Source organism: Phyllopteryx taeniolatus, chromosome 1 (assembly GCF_024500385.1).
Source record: "Phyllopteryx taeniolatus isolate TA_2022b chromosome 1, UOR_Ptae_1.2, whole genome shotgun sequence".
In the NCBI taxonomy this organism is placed as follows: domain Eukaryota; kingdom Metazoa; phylum Chordata; class Actinopteri; order Syngnathiformes; family Syngnathidae; genus Phyllopteryx; species Phyllopteryx taeniolatus.
Genome location: NC_084502.1, coordinates 42,107,324 through 42,135,015, shown reverse-complemented (window position 1 = coordinate 42,135,015; position 27,692 = coordinate 42,107,324). Strand labels below are relative to the sequence as shown.

General features: G+C 43.3%; 1 protein-coding gene across 1 annotated transcript; it reads right to left on the bottom strand.

Moving 5' to 3' along the window:
• Positions 1-780: 780 nt before the first annotated feature.
• Positions 781-27,692, bottom strand: LOC133488600 (heparan-sulfate 6-O-sulfotransferase 3-B-like). Its single transcript, XM_061796659.1, has 2 exons — positions 26,832-27,692; positions 781-2,002 (listed from the first exon to the last, which is right to left on the bottom strand). Exons 1-2 carry the CDS (start codon positions 27,359-27,361, stop codon positions 1,282-1,284), a joined length of 1,251 nt encoding a protein of 416 aa, XP_061652643.1. The 5' UTR covers positions 27,362-27,692; the 3' UTR covers positions 781-1,281.

Here is a 27,692-nt window from a genome sequence, read left to right as displayed (position 1 = left end):
GAATGGTTGTTTGTTTGTATGTGCCCTGTGATTGGCTGGCAACCAGTTCAGGGTGTACCCCGCCTCCTGCCCGATGATAGCTGGGATAGGCTCCAGCACGCCCGCGACCCTAGTGAGGAGAAGCGGTACAGAAAATGGATGGATGGATGGATTTAGCTCCGTGTGGCCAATGAGCTTCAGTATACTGTATATCAAATTTAATCTGGATAGAATATACATGTAAAGGGCAAGAATTGTTCTAAAAGTACAGCAGGGTGATGTTGCTGCAAAATAGGAAACAAAACAGCATCGTTATGTTCTGTGACACTAATAGAGGTAAACTGTCATAATCTGGGGTTCATGTGTTAATGTGTGGCCATCAGCCTCAAACATCTATACATGACTACTGTAAATTGAACCTTATGACAGGGAGAGGTTAGCGTATGTACCTCACAGTAAAGAGGTCATGGGTTCAGATCTTGTTTGCATCTTCTCCCTGTGCTTGCATAGATTTTCTAAAGAGAGACACTGAATTGTCCATAGGTGTGAATGTGAGTGCTAATGGATGTTTGTCACAGCCCCAGTGTTCTAGTATCAGGATGATAATGTAAGGAAATGAGTCTGCCCCATAAGATAATTTGATTTGTAATCCCAATGTAGTCATTTTGAGGGATCCGTTGTTATTATTCTTGCAGGTATGTAGCTGTTTTACCAGACTGGCCGAGTGTTTCTATAAATTGAGGACAGAAATCACATGTACCAGCAAAAAAAAATAAACATCAAGAACAAATTTACACCACAGAATGCTGCAATTTTTTATTGACACAATTTCCGCTAAGGAACAGCCTTGATTGCTTCTCATTAGTGGAGGTCAATGAATAGGAGAAAAAAGAAAGATGACAGCCAACTTTGTGCTTTGATTTTCTGACCTAGCCAAAAAGTAAGCACAATATTTTACTGGTCGACACAGCGCTAGAACATAACACAGAAAATCCTGAAAGCCCATTTATTATTCAAAGACTTTTACAAAACTGCTGCATCGTTTTTTGCAGACATTAAATTTTTGCGAAATGTATAAGACATTTTGCTTTGCTCGTGAAATCAAATGCATTTTTACAACTGCAGTGCCAAAAATAGCCTTAAGAAACAAACACATACAAAATGTTCCAAATACGTCCATCATAACTATTAAGACACCTTTCGGCCAGCCAACCAAGTACTAGGGGATGACAGAATTTGGCAGATTGACAGCAAAGTAAGGAGAGCAGAACAGCAGTCAGTTTGGTCTCTGTTGTGTCCTCCTCACCATCGTGCCACCTGACTGTTATAGTCCTCGGTAGTGGCAAGCACCTTCATGTCCTCCTCCTCGTCTCCTCCTAATCTCAGCAACTCTGCCAGGTAGGTCCTATGCAGACGCTGCCTCTCATGCCGCCGCCGGAGACGCTCCTCTTGATGCTGCTTTTGGCGGTTGTACTGGTAGCGCTGCAGGAAAAGCTCCTTAGCGTACTCGTAGAGCTCCATATCAAGGGCATTCAGCCCCTCGATGAGCCATTGCACTTTCTTGTTGATTCCCACACTGGCAGCGCGTGTGCTATTGATTTGGGTGAAGGGACGAATGAAGCGCAGGTTGAACGTCCGTTCGAATAAGTGTTGTGTCTTTCGTTGGTACTCTGTCAGACCGTAGAAGGCCATGTTACGCAGGTTGGCCTTTGCGCTGGCAAGCAGCACGCGGCCTCGTTCCAGCTCATTCATGGACGTGTTGTAGCAGCCTACAAGGCTGAGGTCAGCTAGCATGCGCACTTGGCGGTTGTTGGCAAGGTTGGAGGGGCAATTCATGAAGTCTGTCAGGGTAACACCAGTCCAGTCTTCACCGCTGTAGCAGGCTGGAAGTTCGTCCTGAGTAGGTGGGCGGCCGTCACACATGTGGATGGCGGTTTTCCAGGTGGCGCCACGCTGTACATGCTTCCACTCACTGAGGTAGCGTGACACAGGGTCACGTAGCATGGTGATGTAGTAGAAATTCCTGCAAGGAAGACAAAGTAGATAATATTAGGTGTGTGGCTGTCAAGCAGCAGTTAACTGTTTTTTTTTCTTTTTTTTGGGTTGAAGAGCATGGAAGTGTCTCCATTGTTTCCATCCGTCTTTAGACGGCATTGGCAGGGAATAGCTCGATTCTGAATGACATCTTTGGACGGCATTGGCAGAAAATGACTTCAGTGTTAGATCATAATCATAATCTCTTTTTTTTCTCCCACCTCCCCTCAAAAAATCTAATTGTCTCTCGGACTGTAGATCAGAAATCTTGATACTTATCGAATCGGAACCTTGGTGTATCGTTACAGCCCTAGTGAGTGTGTTGAGGCGTAACGCAATGTGAAGTAGTGTTTCTATGAGCTGGCAAAGAAGTTGGATAGCCACTGCAGGTTTTTTGTCATTTTCTTCGTCCGATCACACAATCTCCAGAGTTCATCTCCACAAAAGATGAACTCTGCAAAGCTATATAATTGTTTAACTCAGCCTCCATTATTCATTTGAGTTGAGTGATTACCAAAGAACCGCTAAGGTGAAGCAAGCAGTCAGCTTTCAGTATTTTTACAAACATAGTTAAAAAGGAAATAGAAATTGTACACAAAGATCAGGTGACCTTCTGGTTGTCAGTGGCAGAAACCAAATGAAAAATTGCGTGTTATTTCATGTCATTGCAGATTACTTCTCGTGAGCTTTCAGGCAAAAGCAAAACAAAGTACTTCAGGTTCAGAGACTGTGAGAGTGAAAGTCCCTTTCCAGCACATGATGGTCTTCCTTGTGGAAATACAAATCACAATGTGGCCGACAGCAAAAAAATAAAACCCACAGAATTCCGAATTTACGCTTTATTTCATTCTAATCTAAAGAGTTCAAATGTGTGATCTTTCAGTAAGATGTTCAGTCCTGCAGGATCTGTAAATGTCGTACGATAAAATGTCCCCAATTTAGGAATTGATGTCAAACAAAATATTCAAATCAGCTGCCATATGTTGTACACTCACTGACCCAAAAGTACAGGGAAAAATTCTTGGTGTTGTAAGAGGTATTGCTTTAATATTACAACCCCAATTCACAACCGACGTCTGGCAGTAAGTCTTTATTTATAAGGCAGCACATTGCAAAAGACATGATAATACAGAGCTCTGACTGTCCTCTTGCCCCTGTTTTAGGTACGAGAACGACAAGAAGCAGTGGAGGGAGATGCGTTACGTTGCTGGTGCTTCCTGCGTGTCCATACGCCTCAATGCAGCCAGAATGGCCAAACTGTAGACAGACCTGTAGACTTCCTATTTTCAGCATCCTTCCCATATACACCTGCCTCCCCCTCCACCCAGCTGTCTCTGAGTTGTCTCATTCTCTATGCTCATCTCTGAGTGCCTAGTTGACCTAAGACACTAAATTTATTCAGATGATTTGAATCTGTACCATGAGGGCGCAGCCACCTCTGCAAAGACTCATCATCATCCCCACAGTTCCAAGGAAATAACTATATCTAAAGCTCTTTTCACAGCATTTTGTAAAATAAACATTTTTACAGTTTGGGATTGTGGTGACCTTGCAGACAACATAATGATGTTTCAATGCCAGTAAGGGGAGAAAAGACCAGGTGGTATTTTGTATTGCAATGTACCACCCCAATTCCAATGAAGTTGGGACATTGTGTTAAACGTAAATAAAAACTGAATATAATGATTTGCAAATCATGTTCAACCTATATTTAATTGAATACACTACAAAGACAAGATATTTAATGTTCAAACTGATAAACTTTATTGTTTTTAGGAAATAATCATTAACTTAGAATTTTATGGCTGTAACACATTCCCAAAAAGTTGGGACAGGGTCATGTTTACCACTGTGTTACATCACCTTTTCTTTTAACAACATTCAATAAACGTTTGGGAACTCCATCCATCCATCCATTTTCTGAACCGCTTCTCTTCATTAGGGTCGCGTGCGTGCTGGAGCCTATCCCAGCTATCATCGGGCAGGAGGCGGGGTACACCCTGAACTGGTTGGCAGCCAATCACAGGGCACATACAAACAAACAACCATTTGCACTCAGAGTCACACCTACGGACAATTTAGAGTCTCCAATTAATGCATGTTTTTGGGATGTGGGAGGAAACCGGAGTGACCGGAGAAAACCCACACAAGCACGGGGAGAACATGCAAACTCCACACAGGCGGGGCTGGGGATTGAACCCCGCTCCTCAGAACTGTGAGGCTGACGCTCTAACCAGTTGGCCACCGTGCCGCCCGTTTGGGAACTGAGGACTGCAATTGTTGAAGCTTTGTAGGTGGAATTCTTTTCCCATTCTTGCTTGACTCTTTTACTACGAAGCCACGGTGTTGTAATACGTCCATGAAAAAGACGTTGCTTGGATGGCAGCATATGTTTCTCCAAAACCTGTATGTACCTTTCAGCATTAATGGTGCCTTCACAGATGTGTAAGTTTCCCATGCCATTGGCAATAAGGCAGCCCCATACCATCACAGATGCTGGCTTTTGAACTTTGCGTCCATAACAGTCCAGATGGTCCTTTTCCTCTTTGGCCCGGAGGACAATTTGCAATGTGGACTCGTCGGACCACAGAACACTTTTCCACTTTGCATCAGTCCATCTGAGATGAACTCGGGCCCAGAGAAGCCGGCGGCGTTTCTGGGTGTTGTTGATAAATGGCTTTTGCTTTGCATAGTAGAGTTTCAAGATGCACTTAAGGGTGCCGCGCCGAACTGTATTTACTGACGTTGGTTTTCTGAAGTGTTCCTGAGCCCATGTGTTGATATCTTTTACACATTGATGTCGGTTTTTGATGCAGTGCCGCCTGAGGGATCAACGGTCACGGGCATTCAATGTTGGGTTTTGGCCTTGCCGCTTACATGCAGGGATTTCTCCAGATTCTATGAACATTTTGATGATATTATGGACCGTAGATTATGAAATCCCTAAATTCCTTGCAATTCTACGTTGAGGAACATTGTCCTTAAACTGTAAACTATTTTCTCACGCACTTGTTCACAAAGAGGTGAACCTCGCCCCATCTTTGCTTGTGAATGACAGGAAGAAATTCAGGGAAGCTCCTTTTGGACCCAATCATGGCACCCACCTGTTCCCAATTAGCCTGTTCACCTGTGGGATGTTCCAAACAGATGTTTGATGAGCATTCCTCAACTTTCTCAGTGTTTTTTGCCACCTGTCCCAACTTCTTTGGAACGTGTTGCAGCCATAAAATTCCAAGTTAATGATTATTTGCTAAAAACAATAAGGTTTATTGGTTTGAACATCAAATATCTTGTCTTTGTAGTGTATTCAATTAAATATAGGTTGAACATGATTTGCAAATCATTGTATTGTTTTTATTTATGTTTAACACAACGACTCAACTTCATTGGAATTGGGGTTGTAATATTAAATATTAATTTGTATAGTATGTATAGTATAGTCTGTATAGTATGTTTGAATCAGAATCAGAATCCTCTTTATTGCCAAATATGTCAAAAACACACAAGGAATTTGTCTCCGGTAGTTGGAGCCGCTCTAGTATGTCAATAGACAGCCATTTTGACAGTAAATACTTTAAAAAAATAAAAACACACTACGGAGAGTCACTTAATCTCTGATATTGTGATTTTAGGTTTCAGTGGAGTACAACTAAACTGCCATACTTTAAGTGGTGATGTTACCTTATTTGGTTACCTTTACTGTAGAGGTAAAATATTGGAAACAGCTTTTAGTTTGTGTATAGAAGGGTGCAAGATGATTAGTTGGGGTGGGAATTCATAAGACTTTATCAATATCAATGCCATTGTAGATTCTGCTTATCAATCTAATTCCTTATCAATTCTCTTAACAGTTCCTAAATAGTTTTAATGGGGTGGGGGTGGGGGTGGACTATCTCTCCACAGGCTTCCACACCATAGGCAACCATTTATGTATTTTTTTCAATGATGTCTGCACAATTCCGTTTTTTTCTGTCAATATGTGGTGCTGTATGTACATTAATGATGAAAATAATTAACTTAAATGATTTTAGCAAATGGCTGCAATATAACATCCATCCATTTTCTGAGCCGCTTCTCCTCACTAGGGTCGCGGGCATGCTGGAGCCTATCCCAGCTATCATCGGGCAGGAGGCGGGGTACACCCTGAATTGGTTGCCAGCCAATCGCAGGGCACATACAAACAAACAACCATTCACACTCACATTCACACCTACGGGCAATTTAAAGTTGCCAGTTAACCTACCATGCATGGTTTTGGGATGTGGGAGGAAACCGGAGAGAAACATGGCACGGGGGAGAACATGTAAACTCCACACAGGCGGGACCGGGGATTGAACCCTGCTCCTCAGAACTGTGAGGCAGACGCTCTAACCAGTCGTCCACCGTGCCGCTGCAATATAACTGTCATGGTCTGTGTTTTGGTTTGGGTTGTGTTTAGTTTTGTTCAATGTTTTCCTGTGTTCCATGTTTGTCGTGTGCTCATTAGGTTGTGTCCACCTGTTCTCGTCTACTTTGTCGACCAATCAGCTCTCTCTAGCCCCTCGTCTTGTCCAGGTGTTCCTCGTTGTCTCGTCAATTTGTTTGTATTTAGTTCCCTGGTTTCTTTCAGTTCTCGTCGGTTCATTGTCGTAGTCACATGTCTTGCCATGTCATTGTCGCTCAGGTATTTCACCAGTCATGTCTTGTTTCTTGTTTTGGGTTCACTCAAGTGTTTCTTTGTTACTTTGTGTTTAGATTTTGGACTTTGTTAATTTAGCATTTAGACTTTTTCATGATCTTTGTTTTCCTTTGTTTTTGGAATTAAATATTATTATTTTGAGATTCTCGCACTCCTGCCTTGCCTCCCTGCTTCCCTGCAATTGGGTCCACCATGTTCTTGCCTTGCATTCCTCGCCGTCGCCCTAACCATGTTCATGACAGAATGAACCGACCAGAACAGGACCCAGCGGGAAGAACATGGCGTCACCCTGGACGCCACCAAACTGCCTCCCACCGTCCTCAGCCTGCCATCCATACCTACCCTCCTCCAGTAAGCCCTACCATTCAGTCTTTTCTGTCCTTTTCCTCGGGTCCCCCCACTTGTCCTAGCTATTCACCATGCCCTACTATTGTACATCCACATGTTTCTTTAGATTCAGATTTTTCTGATGGCCCTGATTTAGTTAACCTGTCGGATTCTGACTCTGACACAGATTTTTCTGGTTCCTTCCCTAGTTTATCCCGTCCTCGTCAGTTTTTGTCACGTTTCCACGTTTCCAACCCCAGTGAGTCCAAATCCTTTCCCTCTGACCTTTTCTTGGGCACCCGTTTGGCCATCTACCCGGGACCGCCGCGTGGTGGCCAACGGAGGCGCCCAAGTAAAGGTCAAATTTTGCCCCCTCGTTTTTTCCCCCCTGTTCACAAATCACTTGATTTTTCACCTGTTCCCACACGTTGTTCCACGGCTCCAATTAAGTCACGTCTAGTCAAACCTGCCCCCAAGCCATGTTCAGTACCAGCCATTTTTCCTAGTTCACCTTCCCGAGACCTTGTGCACTCTTCCACTCCCGTACCCTCTACTCCCACACCTCAATGGCGGCAGGCTGAGGAAGCGACTGCAGCTCCCGTTCCGGCTCCTCGGCAGCTGCGCCAGGCTCCCGCACCGGCGGCGCTCGTCCAGCGGCCGCCACCCATCCTTGCTCCGGCGGCGCTCGTCCAGAAGCCGCCACCCGTCCATGTTCCGGCGGCGCTCGTCCAGCGGCCGCCACCCGTCCTTGCTCCGGCGGCGCTCGTACAGCGGCCGCCACCTGACCATGTTCCGGCGGCACTCGTCCAGCGGCCGCCACCCGTCCTTGCTCCGGCGGCGCTCGTCCAGCGGCCGCCATCCGACCATGTTCCGGCGGCGCTCGTCCAGCGGCCGCCACCCGTCCTTGCTCCGGCGGCGCTCGTCCAGCGGCCGCCACCCGTCCTTGCTCCGGCGGCGCTCGTCCAGCGGCCGCCACCCGTCCTTGCTCCGGCGGCGCTCGTCCAGCGGCCGCCACCCGTCCTTGCTCCGGCGGCGCTCGTCCAGCGGCCGCCACCCGTCCTTGCTCCGGCGGCGCTCGTCCAGCGGCCGCCACCTGATCCTGCTCCGGCGGCGCTCGTCCAGCGGCCGCCACCCGACCCTGCTCCGGCGGCGCGCGTCCAGCGGCCGCCACCCGACCACGCGCCCGCGGCGCTCGTCCAGCGGCCGCCACCCGACCACGCGCCCGCGGCGCTCGTCCAGCGGCCGCCACCCGACCACGCGCCCGCGGCGCTCGGCCAGCGGCCGCCACCCGACCACGCTCCGGCGGCGCTCGTCCAGCGGCCGCCACCCAACCCTATTGCCTGGCCCCTGCATTACCATTGGGTTCGGCACCGTGGCCGTCCGCCTGAATGGCCCTGTAAAGACCCTGGTGCTTGGCGTCCTGGACGACCTCCTGAACCGCTCAGCCAAGCACCTCACCTCGGGTGGCCTGGATGGCCACCAGACTGACCTGAGGGGTGGACTCTGTACCCTCCTCCAGGCCCCCTTCCGCCCACCCTGGGTTGATGTCTTTTTGGTTGTTGTTTGGGGAACGTCTGGGATCCGTTCCTTTAGAGGGGGGGTACTGTCATGGTCTGTGTTTTGGTTTGGGTTGTGTTTAGTTTTGTTCAATGTTTTCCTGTGTTCCATGTTTGTCGTGTGCTCATTAGGTTGTGTCCACCTGTTCTCGTCTACTTTGTCGACCAATCAGCTCTCTCTAGCCCCTCGTCTTGTCCAGGTGTTCCTCGTTGTCTCGTCAATTTGTTTGTATTTAGTTCCCTGGTTTCTTTCAGTTCTCGTCGGTTCATTGTCGTAGTCACATGTCTTGCCATGTCATTGTCGCTCAGGTATTTCACCAGTCATGTCTTGTTTCTTGTTTTGGGTTCACTCAAGTGTTTCTTTGTTACTTTGTGTTTAGATTTTGGACTTTGTTAATTTAGCATTTAGACTTTTTCATGATCTTTGTTTTCCTTTGTTTTTGGAATTAAATATTATTATTTTGAGATTCTCGCACTCCTGCCTTGCCTCCCTGCTTCCCTGCAATTGGGTCCACCATGTTCTTGCCTTGCATTCCTCGCCGTCGCCCTAACCATGTTCATGACAATAAAGAGTGAAAAATTTAAGGTGGTCTGAAAACTTATATTTAATATATTTTAAAACCAAAAACTAATTTGATAAACAAGTGCATTGAACTTTTATAAACCTTGGGGGTTGACCAAACTTTTTGCGACTTCAAAGACCATCGTCACGGGGGGGCTTAGTTTATTGCCCCTTCAAACACATCAATAGTACGTTTTCAGTTGTTCTATGAAAATGGTATGCTATGACTTAGTTTTACCTCACTTTTATTTCTGAAGCGACATTAAACAGACCTGTCACAAATAAAAATGTGCATCCAGTAGTGTTGTAATTAGTAATGGAGTATTCTACTGACAATTCTATTGGAATAATCAAGTGTAGCGTATATTGTTTCAATAAAAAAGTAATTAATTTAGGAGAAAAGAATAACCCAGAAGCGACGCCTACATTACTTCCGGTATAGCGTAATTTTAAGTTTAATCGTTAAAATCAAACTAATCTGTTTTATAAAGGGGCACCACATCACTTTTTATATGTATAAAATTTAGGGAAAGTGACAAGAAACCTTTTTATCAGTCTCGTATTCTGAAGGTTGCTAAACTTTATGAAATTTTTAGATGACAGAGGCTTAAACTCAGAACACACACGAAATACAACCAAGAGTGGAATTTTATGGTATATTTAATGACATCTACAAGGAACCTAGAGCGAAACACACAAAGGGGTCTAACTAAAGAAAGAAAATAACACTAATAATGGCAAAAAGAAGGAAAATAGGTGTACGAAAAGGGAAATAGAACATCGTGTGTTGGATGCAAGCGTTTAACGCGTCCATTCGGGAGGCGAGAGAGAGAGAGAGAGACAGAGAGAGAGAGTGAGAGAGAGAGAGAGAGAGAGAGAGAGAGGACAAAGTTGAGATTTTGTCTGAAGCTAGTAATTTCCCCGAAATTATTAGGCACTAATATCGTACAGTCTGGCAAACGCTTGCCGTGTCTACTCATGAGCTTAGATTCAAGATGGTGGGTGGTGGTCTCTCTCTAGGCGCGTCTCAGGAAGAAAGGAGCGATTTGGTTGAATGTGAAAAAGATGTAGAAAAATAGAACAAGAAACAAAAGAGGCAGAAGACGAAAAATGGTTGGTCGTCACGCCTCCTTGGAAGAATATGACCGTCTCTCTCCCCGCCTGCTTTCCGGGATCCACTCGCAAGTTCGGAGAACTCACACTTGGCTGAAAGCCGAACAGCAACAGTCCAGGAGGCGTAGCAGCGGGGGTCCACGGAGGGTGGGGAGCTCCATCCCCAAGGCCTGCTTTTACCAAGCCGTGTGCCCGATCAAAGAACGGGCAGGGGGGAGGGGTGACCGAGGCCAGCCCAGCAAGAGCTCAGAAGCCAGAGCTAAAAAAACAAGAAAGAGCAAAAAGACACGAGAGCCAGAAGGCGGGAGTTAAGAGTTAATTACCCCGGGGGCGGGGCGTGTGCAACAGGGACGGAGAACCCTGGAGGAGACCACAACCATCAGCTTGAATCTTGTCTACAAATTTGATAAAATGGGTTTAGAGTCGGCGGCACGGTGGCCGACTGGTTAGAGCGTCAGCCTCATAGTTCTGAGGACCCGGGTTCAATACCCGGACCCGCCTGTGTGGAGTTAGCATGTTCTCCCCGTGCCTGCGTGGGTTTTCTCCGGGCACTCCGGTTTCCTCCCACATCCCAAAAACATGCATTAATTGGAGACTCTAAATTCCCCGTAGGCATGACTGTGAGTGCAAATGGTTGTTTGTTTCTATGTGCCCTGCGATTGGTTGGCAACCAGTTCAGGGTGTACCCCGCCTCCTGCCCGATGAGAGCTGGGATAGGCTCCAGCACGCCCACGACCCTAGTGAGGAGAAGCGGCTCAGAAAATGGATGGATGGGTATAGAATCATACATTCATATAAAATAATCTCAATTTGGTACTCCCTTTACTCAGAGGTCAAGCAAATCGGACTGACTGTTTATATTTTAGTTTTGGCAAATCAATGGCTTATGATTCAAATCACATTTCATGCTGGTTGGAGTCAAATCAAGACAAACAATTCTCAAAATCTCACAATTGCGCTTTTAAAGTTCACACTGACACAGACATCAAGGCATACATTTGGAATATTTCTGCAGAGTTCATGAGAAATCGAAACAGACATTATCCTTGGTTAAACATCAGATGAGAGTTCACAGGTTGCAGTACTCTCAAACGGGGTGGCGCCTTGCGTGCACATTTGAATATTAAGTTAATTGGTTGTTGCTGTGTGAGTGCGGATCGTTGTCCGTGTCTATATGTGCCCTGTGACAGACTGGCGACCAGTTCAGGGTGTAGTCCGCCTTTCGCCCGAAGTCAGCTGGGATATGCTCCAGCGCCCCGCGACCCTAACAAGGATAAGCAGTGTTGAAAATGGATGGATGGTTGTTGCTGTATTTGCATTCCATCGTCGATCGGTCCCTTTTGGCTTTTGTGAGTGCAAGCGAAGAAAGGACTCTTTGATGATTGTAAACCAATATTTCGAGGGGACGTGCTAATTACTTTAGGTTCCACTCAGCGTATTGTTGTGGGAGTTTCACAGCAGGGCGGCTTCGAAGGATCAAACCGTTCATCAAACGGTGGGGAGTCACTGCGTCACCTCAGTTTGCGGGGAGCATGTCCACAACACAAGTATAAGGATAAAATATATTTTTGCTTGGTTAAAGAGCAATTATGAATACACAAGAGAATATGAGACATTTCAGTTAATAATGAACGACCAATTGGTTTCCTCTTTTAGATAATCAACAGTATTTTTCTTAAATTCATACATACAAATGCATACAGCAGGAAACGGCATTTCCTTGTCGACAAACATTTCTAGTGAGGCAATTTCAAACACAAATATAAATAGATTTCAGTTTAAACTTGGTATTTCCCATAAGTATCAAATAGATAAGGCATTAATTAAAAAAAGAGGAACACAAGTTTGCCATCTTGTTCATTCATTCATCTTCCGTACCGCTTATCCTCATTAGAGTCGCGGGCGTGCTGGAGCCTGTTTCAGATATCTTCGGGCAAGAGATGGGGTACACCATGGACTGGTCGCCAGCCAATCATATAACATATAAACTGTGGTATTTCACTTGGAACACTAGGAGGCACTATGTAAAAATATGTCAAAAAGAGGTGAAGAAAAGGACACGAAGAAGAACGTAGTTTTATGTTGAATAGATGCTAGCTGTATGCTAAATGATCAGTAAATTAGGTGAATAAAAAAAGAAATACAAGACAGATTCTTGAGAACACGACACTGACTAAACCAGACGGTAATGTAAAGGAATCCCAGAGAGCGCACGTCCAGCCCGCCGTGTAAACTATTTGCGGCATCACTCACAAAGCTAGCTGCTAATGCTACGACAATAAGCATACGTGACATCAGCTGTAGATGTTTTTGTTTAGGTGTTGCAATAATTAATGTCCTTATTGTTACTTTAAATGTCATCATATCTGTGTATGTTAACACTGGTTCTTGGAATGTATACCTTATTTAGTTGTCACACTTATTGTTGTACTTTTTTTTTATGAAACCTGACCTCCTGGTCAATTCCTTTGCTAGACAGGGTGTTAACTGTTTAAAAATGATAAGAACTAATTACACATTAGCAATAATGGTGTAGGGCGTTCGTCCTAATAACACAGTCAGCGATACGTTGTCGCTTATCATTTTTCTTGACATGAAACAGTATGTTGCAAATATTGTTATAGAAAGAGATTACTACCAGGTATTTGTTTCTCAGTGCTTTGGTTATGGTAAAGTAGCAAGTCTTTTCAAGTCAATGGCTTCAAGTACAAGTGAAGTCACGAGTCATTACTGTTCAAATCCAAGTAGAGTCTTTTAATATACTGTCGAGTCTAAAGTCATCAAATTCATGACTGGAGTCCAAGTCGTATTCGAGTCCTCTCCTCTATTGACAAGAAGCTATTACGTCTCGATCTATTACACCAGGAGATAAAGGAGCTCAAAACCAGCAATTCAGACAGCTAAAAGAAGACAATGCCGAACTTCATTCAGCCATGAAAGTGATGACAACCAAGGGAGAGGTTCTCAAGAAAGTAAACCAAAAAAATAAAAAAAGCAATGCTAGACTTACAGTCAAGAAGCATGCGGGATAACCTCATCTTTGCTGGCATTTCCGAGAGTACACCTGATAATCCAGAGGCTCAAGTAAAAAACTTCATGTCGACAGCGCTGAAAATCCTGAATCAACGAGCGACACAAAAGTCCTGTACCCACTAATGAAGACTTACCGGCAACAAGGAAAACACGCCTCACTGGTTGTGGACAAACTATACGTAGATGGTCAACTGTTTCGCGATTCCAAAGTCACCCCTTGGCTCTTCTAATAAATTCCTTCCAGGTTAGGTATATAGTGTAGAAAAAACATTTAGTGATTTGTTTAGGGGCGGCACGGTTAGAGCGTCAGCCTCACAGTTCTGAGAACCCGGGTTCAATCCCCGGCCCCGCCTGTGTGGAGTTTGCATGTTCTCCCCGTGCCTGCGTGGGTTTTCTCCGGGCACTCCAGTTTCCTCCCACATCCCAAAAACATGCATTAATTGGAGACTCTAAATTGCCCGTAGGTGTGACTGTGAGTGCGAATGGTTGTTTGTTTGTATGTGCCCTGCGATTGGCGAGCAACCAGTTCAGGATGTACCCTGCCTCCTGCCCGATGACAGCTGGGATGGGCTCCAGCACGCCCGCGACCCTAGTGAGGAGAAGCGGCTCAGAAAATGGATGGATGGATGGATGGATTTGTTTAGGGGATAAAAAAGGGAATCACACACTTCCTATTGCACCCTCCACTCACTGACATGGGACATTGCCCTTTTTCTTTCTCTATGGTACTTCCTTTTCCCTTCTTTATGGCACCCCCCGACTCCCGACTTACCAAATGCTCCCTCCCCCTGTACATACAGACATACAAGACCACTCCACGCAAGATCTCACCCCGTGGGGTCAAAATGATCACAAGAACGGTGAGCAAAGATCCCAGAAGCACACGGGGGACCTAGTGAATGACCTGCAGAGAGCTGGGACCAAAGTAACAAAGGCTACCATCAGTAACACACTACGCCACCAGGGACTCAAATCCTGCAGTGCCAGACGTGTCCCCCTACTTAAGCCAGTACATGTCCAGGCCCATCTGAAGTTTGCTACAGAGCATTTGGATGATCCAGAAGAAGAATGTCATATGGTCCAGATGAAACCAAAATAGAACTTTTTGGTAAAAACTCAACTTGTCCTGTTTGGATGAGAATGAATGCTAAGTTGCATCCAAAGAACACCATACCTGCTGTGAAGCATGGGGGTGGAAACATCAAGTTTGGGGCCAATTATAGGGCACATATAGACAAACAACCATTCACACTCACATTCGCACCTACTGACAATTTAGAGTCTTCGTTTAACCTACCATGCACATTTTTGGAAAGTGGGAGGAAACCGGAGTACCCGGAGAAAACCCATGCAGGCACAGGGACAACATGCAAACTCCACACAGGCGAGACCAGATTTGAACGCAGGTCCTCAGAACTGTGAGGCAGATGTGCTAACCAGTCGTCCATCGTGCCACCGTAATAAGAACTAAACAGATACATTTATAAATGTTTTACCTATTTCAGGGTCAGCCATGTCAGGCAATATCACCATCTGCTGTTGACTGGAATTAATGTCACAAGTGCCCTCGCGAACGTCACATGACCAAACACGGAAATCTGGATATTGGGCTCCCTGTGTATGCTGCAACAACTAGCAGAACTATGGTTGATTAAATGATGGTTTGAGCAATATTCTGGCAAGTTTGGGTTCAAACCATCACGACCTCTGCCGCATGTCAAAAAGTCGAAGTCAAGTCGGCTACTACAACAATTGTTCATAAACACCACGGCAACACGCCGGACGTCACCGGCGCACCGTGGGTGCCAATTTCAAAATATAAGCCCCACCAATAATACATCATACATTGGACATCAATACTTTTTTAGGCTTTTTTTGAAGTTGCCCTCTGTGGCTCGTTGGAGGCTTCCAGCATGACCAGTTGCCGCGACGGCCGGCCCCGCCGGCCCAAACTCGACTCCTTGACTGGATGCTGTCCTGACAGTAGTTTATATTACCATCTTATACTGTCACCATCAATATCAACACAACACCATCCCACAATCATAATATGAAACAACAATAATGAAACAAATTGTAAACCTGGAAGTGCAGTGGGAGTTACGATTTACCTGCACAAACTGCAGCAGGAATAGTAGAAGGTGAAGACATACAAAACAACAGCATAGAACAGGAACATACTGTAAAATATGTTTATAGATTATATTTTATATTTATGGTTGGTGAACTGTAAACCTTAACACACTTAAGTATTTGACTTAGGTACAGTTTATTGATAGTCACGTTTTCTCAGCTGATTGGTTGAGTATTGCTCCAATTTGATTTTTTATATTGCACAAACATTTGAGGAGATGACACACGGATGGAAAAGTGAATAATGTTTGAAGACATCATGAAAACAAACGTCAGTCAACAGGTCCTGCATTGGTGAGTAAGAGAAGAAAGCATTCCAGCAAACATGCTTTGTGAGCCAATAGACAACAGACAACAAAATGCCACAACCAAACTGAAAATCTTCTCTGCGCTTGACTTCACAAAACATTGCCTCACTGAAATCGAACAAATAATTCAATTATGTTAGCTTGTCCACAAATACAGTTTGGCAGGAAATGAAGGACATACTACATTTTAGATTTTCAAATTTAAGACAGTTCCTGACAGCACTGGCTGGGCAGGCACGCCGGAGAGCAAACCTTTTGTACATAAGCAATCAATTTTCCATAATATGTATCTTTAGAACAAGTTAAATAAGGCTTGTATTATTGCTATCTGCTTTACTGCAAGAGTCTGAGGCACACAACAAAGGTTGAGTTACTTTTATGACAACGATATTACCAGAAAATGTAACAAATTATTAATCAAATGTGCATATATTAACATACGGTGGTTTTGTTAGAATTCATCCGACAAAAGGTGAAGTACTGTATATCAAAGCAAAAAATATGTGAACCCTTTAGAATTTGTAACATTTCCGCATAAATTGGTCATAAAATGTAGTCTGATCGTTATCTAAATCACAAGAATAAACAGAGTCTGCTTAAACTAATACCACCGAAACAATTAGTATTTTTATTTTTTTATTGAAAATACCATGTAAACATTTAAAGGACAGAGGGAAAAGTAAGTGAACCTCTAGGCTACGGATTCGCCAAGAGATAATTAGAGTCAAGTGTGAGCCAACCTGGAGTCCAATCAATGAGTCAGGATCGGAGGTGTGGCTTAAATCTGCTCTGACCAATAGAAAACACCAGTTTAGAAGAGTTACCAGATGTGTACTAAGTCTGGGTCAAAATAGCTCTCAGAAGACCTATGATGAAGAATTGTTGACTTGTGCAAAGCTGGAAAAGGTTACAAAAGTATCTCAAAAAGTCTTGATGTTCATCAGTCCATTGTTAGACAAATTGACAATAAATGGAGGAAGTTCAGCACTGTTGCTTCTCTTCCAAGGCCTTAGTGGCCGTCCTGTAACGATGACTGCATGAACACAGCACAGCTCAATGAGATAAAAAAAAAAGAAAACGTAACCTTGAGCATCAGCTGAAGACTTACAGAAATCACTGGCACATGCCAACATCTCTGTTGACAAATCTGTTGACAACAAGTTTGGTTGAGGTTAATGCTGTGTAAGGAAGGTCAACCAGTTATTAAATCCAAGGGTTCACTTACTTTTTCTTTCTGTCCTGTGAATGTTTACATTTTGTAATTGTGTGTGTGGTTTTAGTTTTTAACGGACTGTTTGTTTATTCTTGTGATTCAGATAAAGATCAGACTACATTTTATGACCGATTCATGCAGAAAGGGTTCACATACTTTTTCCTCCCACTGTACATACAGTATGCTCTCCTCCATGGAAAAGAAAAATCCCTCTTTCACCATTTAAAACGTATTTTAGGGTATTTAAGATTTATTTGATACCTTATAAACTGTTTATTTTAGCGAGGCATTGGTGAAAGGGTTACACAATGCATCGGCCTTTCCCTCTGTCACAACTGCCTCCCTCTCACCATGTGAACTCCCTTTAAAAAAGAGCAAGGGCAACCAACAGCAAAAGATCAATATTTGCCTTGTTAATTCACTCACCATTGCATCAAGGAGACCAAGCAACTCACACTGAAAGCCTTGACCTAAACTCATTTAGCTTATCCTCTTCAAATGGAAAGTCCAATGCGATGCTTTATGTAAGCTTTTCCATTTGTTAAACACACTCTTGCTACCTGCGATAATGGGAGAAGAAGTGACTTGAAAAGACAAGATGTAGACTTCACATTAACTCAAAGTGTTGATTACTCGCACACTTAAGAGCAAAACTGTTGAAGATGTGCTTGCGCACAGATTTGAAAAGGGATGGCTCCGTGGGAAAAATTAGTGACTGACATGAGAAAAAAAGAAACACTTATTATATTACAATATGCTCTCTCCAGTAACAAGGGAAACTTGTTAAAGCTGTTGGTTGAAATACATAAAATAAGTATATTGTGTAATAATGAAAAGCCCATGCAAGGACGCAGAGAACATGCAAATTCCATACAGAAATACTGGAGCCTGCATTCAAACCCCAAACCTCAGCACTGTGATACAGATGTGCTAACCCCTCATCCGTCATGCCACCTGCAGGGATAGTAACTCCAAAATGTTCCTTAATAGAGAGTCAAAATATGTAAGAATAGTTTTTACTATTTAAATATTGAAACTACTGATCCTTTTTTTTTTTTTTTTTAGGTCAGAAAGAGCTTTTAATTCTGGCTTTGGTTGGTGTAGGACCTCAGCATACCTCACGAGACTTCATGTCACCGAGGAACAAATAATTATCTGCATGGGTTACTGATCTTTGGCTTACAATTAAAAAGGTTTGCGGTTAAGAGAAGAAGAGCATGAAAACAATGACAAAAAAAGGAAATTTGATAAAGGATACATTTGGATTCAAAGCAGTGAGACTCGAACTTCACTAGATGCGTAGTTGAGGCAGGGTATTTTGTTGTTTTCACATTTTACGAGGTTATCATCTTTTTACACTTGTGTGACATGAAAATGTGACATACTGTATAAAGATGCATGAGGTGTCTCTGAAACACAACTCTCCTTTGTGATTTGTGTTTTTGTGTCTTAATATTATTTTATAGTTGTGTGACAGTTAAAATAAGTATAAAATTGCTTATAAGGGGTTTATGCTGGCTGTCGTGATCCTGGAAAATAATATTTCCAATGCAAAATGTTTGTGAATGTTCAACAAATAGGAGATTGGATTGACCTTAAAGGTTCCACATTATAGCAAGCAGAGAGAACCTAAACAACTAATAGTGAGGAACAACCACACAGCCACACACTCTTTCAGTGTACTTCCTAAATGAATAGCCCTCATTCCACTTTGAAAAACCACCCATGGTGTGCAATGAAGGGAGAGACGCTCTTCATTCTTGTCATATACAAGGTGCTATTTTGGACCAGATGGAAGAGAAAAAAGGAAAGGCTTCCAAGGAACAGAAGGGCTGTCTGGAGATGTACTAGAGCTCAGACTCGCCCTTTAAATCTCCAATCGCTATTCACATTGACGTAACGAATGACGAGCGAATCACAATTGAATTATTTTTACTATTCCAAAAGAAAGATGTCATTGTCCAACAAATGAAAAATCTAATTTGATTATTTGAAAATTATCTATAGCCCCCTGGTTAAGTCCTGGTCGCATTTTTGGTGGGTCGCAGATTTTGTCACAACACCAGAGAAGACAGCTGACGTATTTTGGCTGGCGCGTTTTAGCATCCAGTTTTCCCTCCGGAAAAAGTTGTTGCCAAAAGGCCTCTTTTTAGTTTAAAATATCTTAATTTAGGCACGGTGGACGACTGATTAGAGCGTCAGCCTCACATTTCTGAGGACCGGGGTTCAATCCCCGGCCCCGCCTGTGTGGAGTTTGCATGTTTCTCCCCGTGTTGCGTGGGTTTTCTCCGGGCACTCCGGTTTCCTCCCACATCACAAAAACATGCATGCATTGGAAACTCTAAATTGCCCGTAGGTGTGAATGTGAGTGCGAATGGTTGTTTGTTTGTATGTGTCCTGCGATTGGCTGGCAACCAGTTCAAGGTGTACCCCGCCTCCTGCCCGATGATAGCTGGGATAGGCTCCAGCACGCCCGCGACCCTAGTGAGGAGAAGCGGCTCAGAAAATGAATGGATGGATGGATATCTTAATTTAACCAGGATCCCTTGTGATCAATGTGATCGGTTACAACTGTGGCTACAACTGCGCATATTCATTTCATTAAATGAAAATGGCAGCGCAAGTAAACAAAGCATTGCAACTAATGTCAGAATAAGACAAGTACTTTGATTTGTTTTCATTCGAATGCGAAAATCATGATTTGGGATTTGTTTTTTTCAAGCGGACTCGTGAGTGAATCCGAAGTGCCATTTATTTGTTCATTGCTCTAGCGTGTACCGTAATTTCTCGTGTATAATGCGCACCCATGTATAATACACACCCCCAAAGTTGACCTAAAAAGTCTGGAAAACGCTTCTATCTATGTATAATGCATTTTTACAATGCATGATTTTGCTTCTACCCATATGATAAAAACATTTAGTATTTTCTGTATTTTGTTAGTTTTTTCAAATAATTATTCTGAAGTTAAGCACTTTATTTGAACACGTAATCCTTTTTTTAATTTACTTGCTCTTATTTTGAAATTCACAGCCCTACTTTTATTTAGTAAATGAGAAAACACACAGTTGTGCTCATATGTTTGATTACCCAGGCGGAATTTGTAAGATGGGTACAATTCTTTCATGAAAACATGAAGGACCAGGCGAAACACATTTTATTTTATTTTAATGGGATTCAAATTAAATGGTCAAACATTTCAGAAAAGCATTTTCATTAAACAAAACATAACCATTAAGAAATTAATGATGGTTGTTGTTCAGTCATCAGTCATCTTTAAAAAAAATAAATAAAAAATTTCACAAATTCTGCCAATTTATGAGCACAACTGTACATATATGCAGTCATACGTACCCCTGTCATATTTGAATGAAAGGGGAAGCTACACTTTTTTTATAACCACTAGGTAGCGGTGGGATTTTAGAATGAAAGTGTACAGCTTTTTCATAACCACGAGATGGCGCCATACATTTATAAAACTGAAAGTTTTTTTCCATTTCCTCCTATACCTATGTATAATGCGCACTATTGACTTTTGACAATTTTTTGGGGGGGGGAAATGTGCATTATACATGAGAAATTATGGTACATATGAGTGTAATGATTTTTGCTTTGGCAAGAACTAGTTGACCACATGAGGGACTGCAGTCAAGACAAATAAAATCCCACCATTAGAAAAGTGACAGAAAGGCTGCTGGATTGAGGTGCATATTGTACTGCAGCTTTGAAAATCTATTATACAGTAGCTCATAACTATCCACATCTAATATAGCTAATGTTACTGTGTCAATGGAGAATATGTCCCTTCCAAAAGTTAGTAAAAACAATAATACTAAAATAAAGACTGTGAACTTCAATTTATTCGACTAGATTTGTGGATTTAATCTCCCCCTTCCTCCCTTGTATGATAAATTCTAATCCTCCTAAGGAGTGGAGAGATTACCAAGATCCTCTGAATATCTTACATTTCTTACAATGACTCAAGACACAGCTCAGTGTCACAAAGCCCGAGAGGTATGATTCGTGTGAGCTTTAACTATTAAAAAACAACTCACCATCAAACTCACCCCACATCCTCCTTAAAGGTCCCATATTTTATTATTGGCTCTATGGTGCCTCAGTAAACGTGAAATATAAATTAAATTGTCCATGCATTCCTGAGTTCCATACGTTTTTCTGCCAAGACGCTTGCAAACAGGTCATTCGAACTTCTTGAGCTTATCTACGTCACTAGGGAAGATCTCCGCCTACCTCACCACTACCGAGCCAGCACTGTCAACATAACGTGTGCTCTCACAAGTGGTTCTTCTACACAGAGGCAACCAACCAGAAGAAAGGGGGCGGTTTGAGCCAAATATGGACAAAGCGGATACAAAACTGGGTCAAACAGAAGTAGTTGTCAGAGGGGCCTTTTCTGGACACTCATATGACAAAACCGAGGTGTTTTTGGAACTGAAATTGACACTTTTATACTGAGTCCATGTTAGTCACTCTATACAGGTCTAAATAGCCAAAATGTGGGACCTTTAACACTTGATCCTTCAAGTAGGCGGCACGGTGGATGACTGGTTAGAGCGTCAGCCTCACAGATCTGAGGAGCAGGGTTCAATCCACGGCCCCGCCTGTGTGGAGTTTGCATGTTCTCCCCATGCCTGCGTGGGTTTTCTCCGGGCACTCCGGTTTCCTCCCACATCCCAAAAACATGCATGAATTGGAGACTCTAAATTGCCCATAGGTGTGAAAGTGAGTGCGAGTGGTTGTTTGTTTGTATGTGCCCTGCGATTGGCTGGCAACCAGTTCAGGGTGTACCCCACCTCCTGCCCGATGATAGCTGGGATAGACTCCAGCAGGCACGCGACCCTAGTGAGGGGAAGCGGCTCAGAAAATGGATGGATGGATGAATTATTCAAGTAGAACATCCATTTTCTGAACCGCTTATCCTTACTAGGGTCGCGTGCGTGCTGGAGCCTATCCCAGCTATCATCGGGCAGGAGGTGGGGTACACCCTGAACTGGTTGCCAGCCAATCGCAGGGCACATACAAACAAACAACCATTCGCAATTTAGAGTCTTCAATAAACCTACCATGCATGTTTTTGGAATGTGAGAGGAAACCGGACCACTCGGACCAAATATTCAAATATTCAAAAAACGCAACAAAGATGCAAATTGGGCAAAAATGTTTTCCCCCAGCAATAAGTAATAAGTGTAAACATAAAATGCAAAAACTATAGGAAAAGTGTCATTAATTTAACTCTTACAGTTGATCTATCAGTCAATCCATCAGGGCCTCAAACCCTTGCTGGCCTTACTTCAGTTGAGCCAACAACTCTTTGTGGTTCCTCTGAAAGGCCTCCTCGGACTCAGGGAGGAATTGGAGGGCGTCATCTTGTTCCTGTTGAAGGTTAGGTGTGGGTGCTGGGGCAAGAGGCAGAGTGACACCTGAAGGTCCAAGCTTCTCTGGTCTCGTCTCTGCTCTTACTTACACCCTCGCAGACGTGCCAACCACCGGAAAGACGACATCATGATGCCCTCAGGTCAATAAGGTACAGCGTCTGATCCCTATTAAAGCCTTCGTTTGCAGGCATGGCAGGAGATAGTGAAGGGCTGAGGGTGCAGGTAGCATTCTCCTCCAAGCTCTCTACAATACAATACATATGGCTATCATACATTGTATTATAGACATCACTTTTGTTACTTTTATTATTTATTTCTAACCTGTCGTGATGTTACTGTCCTCAGCCATAACCAGGTTTGCTATAGTGGTGCATGCAGTCACGCTGATGTCGTTCGTAGCAGCATCGTGTGTTCTCTAGAACAAAGGGACCAGGACAGTGTCCTCTGTGTGGATCCAAATACAGGCCAGTATTGTTGTCCACATAGACTGGAGGGGGAAAACCTTTACATTACAGCTATGCTGTATTTCCCTCAGTTAATTTTTGCATCACAAATATTTTGGAATGAAAAATGTCCGTTATAACCAGATCACTAGAGATATGCTATGGTCATTGATAAATGATTGACAAACATTCAGAATGTGCATCCCTAGTCCAGAGGTAATTCACTGCTACATAGTACTTTACTTTTAAACATCCTCCACATAAACAGGTCGCAAAAACATAAATGAAATCAACATGAACCCATCGGGCTAATGTTAGCCGTTCTTAGGACAGGCTGCATTGCAGCTCACATAATGAAAAAGGTATTTTGCACGCCAGCAATAATACCATGTGTGTGTGTGTGTGTGTGTGTGTGTGTGTGTATGTATACATAAGTCGAACAATACTACTACAATACTAATGTATATGGCCAATTTAGTATGACAAAAACTTAGATTATTACAGGAGCTTCTACTTACTTTTACACTCGGGGCAGCCATCTTTGAAAGCCGACTCAGGGGTAGTCAGAAATTTCTGCCTTTCTGAATTGATCACACCCCGGAAGTGACGATTTTGGAAAAAATACACTGAATGTTGAATTTGCAACTGAATTTAAGACTGAACGTTGAATTGGGCAACGCAAGTTGAAGTATGTTGAACTATAGACTGAATGTGGAATTTGCAACTGAATACAGTGACTATTTGACACTGAATCTTGAATTTGTAGCAGAATGTTGAATTGGTAGTGAATATGTTGACTTTCTGACGTTGAAAAGTACATTGCATATTTTTTATGGTATGAATGTATAAATGACAAACATGTATTTAACTTTTTCCCGAAGAGACTAGCCATAATGAAAACAAAAGTTCGGCCTCAAACTAGCATGACATCAGCCCTAGTTATGTTCGTTACTAGGGCTGCACGATTATGGCGAAAATTATAATCAGATTATTTTGATCAATATTGTAATCATGATTATTAATCATGATTATTCCTCATGTTAGGGAACAACCTTTTTATTTTATTACTTTTCAACAAACAAGATGTGAAGAGTTTTCACTAAAAATGAATCTTTAAATAACAATAAATGATGGATAAAAACAAATAAAAAATTTAAAAATACCCAACAAATTCTAACTTACCAAGGGCTAACTGAATACCCAGAAGTGACGTTTTGGAAAAAAATACACTGAATGTTAAATTTCCAACTGAATTTGCAACTGATTGTTGAATTGGGCAACTAAATACACTGAATGTTGAATTTGCAGATGAATATTGAATTGAATGTTGAATTTGCAGCTGAAAATGTAGCCTTTTTGAAGCTGAAAAGTACATTGAGTATTTTGATGGTAACAAAATTCTGTGTGAGTCATTCAGATTCAAAATCTGATGGCACAGATAAACTTCCATAGACTTCTCAGAAGTACCTGTGCCTGTACCTTGTCTTCCCAAAATAAACTGTTGTCAGGTGCTGTATACCTATCTACCCACAGAAGGTGACTAACCACAACATAAGCTGTAAACTCTCTCCAAAGCAGCAATGAATAAGAACTGAACTCAAATGTCTGTTTCAGAGGGCAGAGCAATACAGAACAAAATATGCTATCTTGAGCAGTTGATGGCAAGTAGGAACTGTCATCCAGCCAGTTTCCACTATGCGCTCTTGACTCATGAACTCACTTGGTCCCTTGTAGGGAAACAAAATGTTACGCAAAGCAGATTAATTGTGAAAATCAGGAAATTAATTTGAAAATACCTGTTATTTTAAAAATAATCGAAACATTTGGGGTTCACTCAGTGGCGTGATCTTATTCAATTTGCTTTTAAAATTGTGTTTCCACAAACCTAACCTACATTGCTTGGACAAAAATACTGTGACACACCTTTTAATCAAGCATTCATCCATCAAGGAAAACCCTTTGGTTTAACCAGAATCTTATCTTTTCTTTTTATCTTACTGTTTCTGCATAACTGTGCGACTGTCCTATGCACAAAAGCTTAAGCTCTATAAGTGTGGAAGAGCTTAAGATCCCTGACCTCAGCCCCACCAAAATCCATTAAGATAAACTACAACAGGGATGGTGAGATTGAGATCACATTTGGGTATAAGTACAGCACAATGTCAAATATACGTAAGGTACAGTTCATATAATATATGAATACTACTGACATTATGGTTGAAATCACATATACCAGTTACCTTACCTTACCTTCCTTTCTCAAACACTCAAAGAATCAAGGGCCACAAATACTGTAATATTCCAGATAATAACGAGCGGATTGCAATACTGCAGGCAGTGCCATTAAAACTAAAGAATACTGATTTTTCCTTGAGCAATTCCCAGGCTGGCCATTTAGTGAGGCAACTGCCATTTAGAGAACATAAAGTGGCAGCGTAAACCAGTGCAGATTTTCTGGAGTCCATTATGTCAAATTGACATGTATTGACTGATGGAGTGTTGATTCTGTCTTGATTCAAAGAACCTCAAATTCAATCTAATGGGCGCCTGAAGGTTGGTTAATGGACTCTTGAAAGGAAGTATTCTTGAAAGCACTGACCTCCTTTGTCACCCCTCTTTAACACTCTTAGGAACATATGGAGATTTGCTTTCTGAACCTTTAACACGCAGACGGCACACCTCAGAGCACCCAGCCTGCTTAAGCGATTTGCTTGGCAGGGCTTAACTCTCTGGCTTCTGTAATTACCGCAAATTGAAACAGACCTGCGGATGAGCTGCCTTCTCGAACAATGTGCCTGGAGGCCTGCAGACAATCTGGGCAACACATAGGCGTTCCTGGACCCGAATGGGGCCCTCTGTGACGGCCGTCGATTGCGCCTCCCTGACCGATTGTGAACGGATGCTTTTTTTTTTTGTCCTGTTTGGTTGTTAGGTCAAGCAGAAAGGAAGATTTGTATCCCTTTTATGCCAGAACAATTTTACTGTGTCACAGTGGACTTTTTAAGACGCCACTGTGGTCTCTTTGTATTCTGATGGCTATTTACTGAGAATTACAGTCGTTCAGTCGAACAGAACAAAGTTTTTAAAGGCCCCGTGCGACGGCCGTCGATTGCGCCTCCCTGACCGATCGTCAACGGATGCTAGGGGAGATTTTGGTTGACAGTATTTAAATAAATAGCATTTCGCACTGTGCGCACCTCCGGTCGATCGGGGGGGTCGACGATATATGTGGCTTAAACAGCTCGAAAGCATGTGTAATGTGTCAGTATACGCATTTGCAGGTCATGAATATGCATGTGCTCCATCAGTGTAACATTTATTTATACACTGCGTGTTAACAGTAAGCATAAGCAGGATCAGGTCGCTTTTTCCTCCCCTGTCCTTTGAAAGTTTATTACTGTGTAACATTTTATTATGCTTGAGTGTTCAAATGGATTATCACCTTCGTATTTCTCACACTTCTTCGAGATCACGGATACTGTATGCGCAAACTAGATCTCCCCCTTTACAATAGGATGTGACAAACAGTGGCCCTTTTGTAAAACAGATTGACATTTAGGTTGTTTTCTGTGTCTTATTTTTTATATCATTATATTTTAATACACTGTACACTGGTTTGGGCAACGTATGGTTTTTTTCAATTTGCTAATAAATACATTTGATGTGACTGTTCCTGTTCTAGTTCAGACATCATCCTAAACAACAAATGGATTTTTTAAATGTAATAATTAAATCAGTTCATGAAATACTAAGCGGTTGCATCAAAACTTTTTCAATGTCTCTGGCAAGGATGTTGTGCCTTTTATAGAATACAAAAAAATGGTACTGATCTGCTTCAGGGCTGAGGATGGTTTCAACGAGAATCTATTTCCAGATGTTCCTGAATATCTGCGGGGGCGTGGGGTTTAGTTCGTGACCAAATCATGCATGCATGCAGAACGACCCTAACCATGAATTTGAGTGCTGCTGATCCAGATTCGGATGCTGCGATGTGCCAAATGCCATTTGAAATGAACGGAATCAAATTGAATGTGTAGTGAGCTTGGCATGCCTCACCTTTTTTTCTTTTGGGAACTCTTTTTGTCCCGCTTATTCATCACCACGGGAACGCAGCTCGTTAGCTCGGTCCAATCGGCGTGCAAGCCGCAACTCCAGCCGGTGGAGAAACGGGAAAAGAGCCACGACTCGCTTTTACCGGGCCGGTGACACGTGCATTTCCTCTGGCCGGGCGTGCACTCGCAGGGCTGATCCAGCTGGATGTTCTTAACCAGGTGGCGACCGAACGTGGTTCCTCCGGTCTTCTGGATGTGCAGGAACACCATCACGTCATCTCCTCGGATGTCAAAGTCCACGTGTCTTTCCAGGTCCCGCTCCGTGAAGTTAAATCTGAACCCCGTCTTGGCGCTGAGGTCCTCGTCCAGCTGCTCCTCGGTGTGGACGGACGCATATTGTTCGAAAAGGCCGCTCTCTTCACGTAAGAAGTAGCAGGTGTTGCTCTCCGCGGGGCACACGTACTGGTAGGCGATCACGAAGCACAGCACGGCCGCGATGGGGATGAAGATGAGTCTACTGAACTTCTCCTCCATTGTGGAACAGTCACTCCGCGGAAAAGAGCGAGGGGTAATCCTCCTGCCGCGCGCCTGGCATGCTGCGGCTCCGTTTGGGCTTGGGCAGGGCGCTCCCGTTAGGAGAAGTCCCGACCGCAGGTGAGCGACGCCGACAGTCGGGCGTCCTGCACGGGGACCAAACGTGCACAGCTCGCCGTCACGCTGTGAACAAAATGCGCGCACATCGCCTTCTCTTTCTCTCTGCGTCGGTCAAGTGAAGTTGCGAGCACATCGCATGTGCTCGCCTGGCCGAGGGGCGTTACTGCGAGTGCGCTCGCCAGTCCTGACGAAAGTCGCCTACTGTATGTGT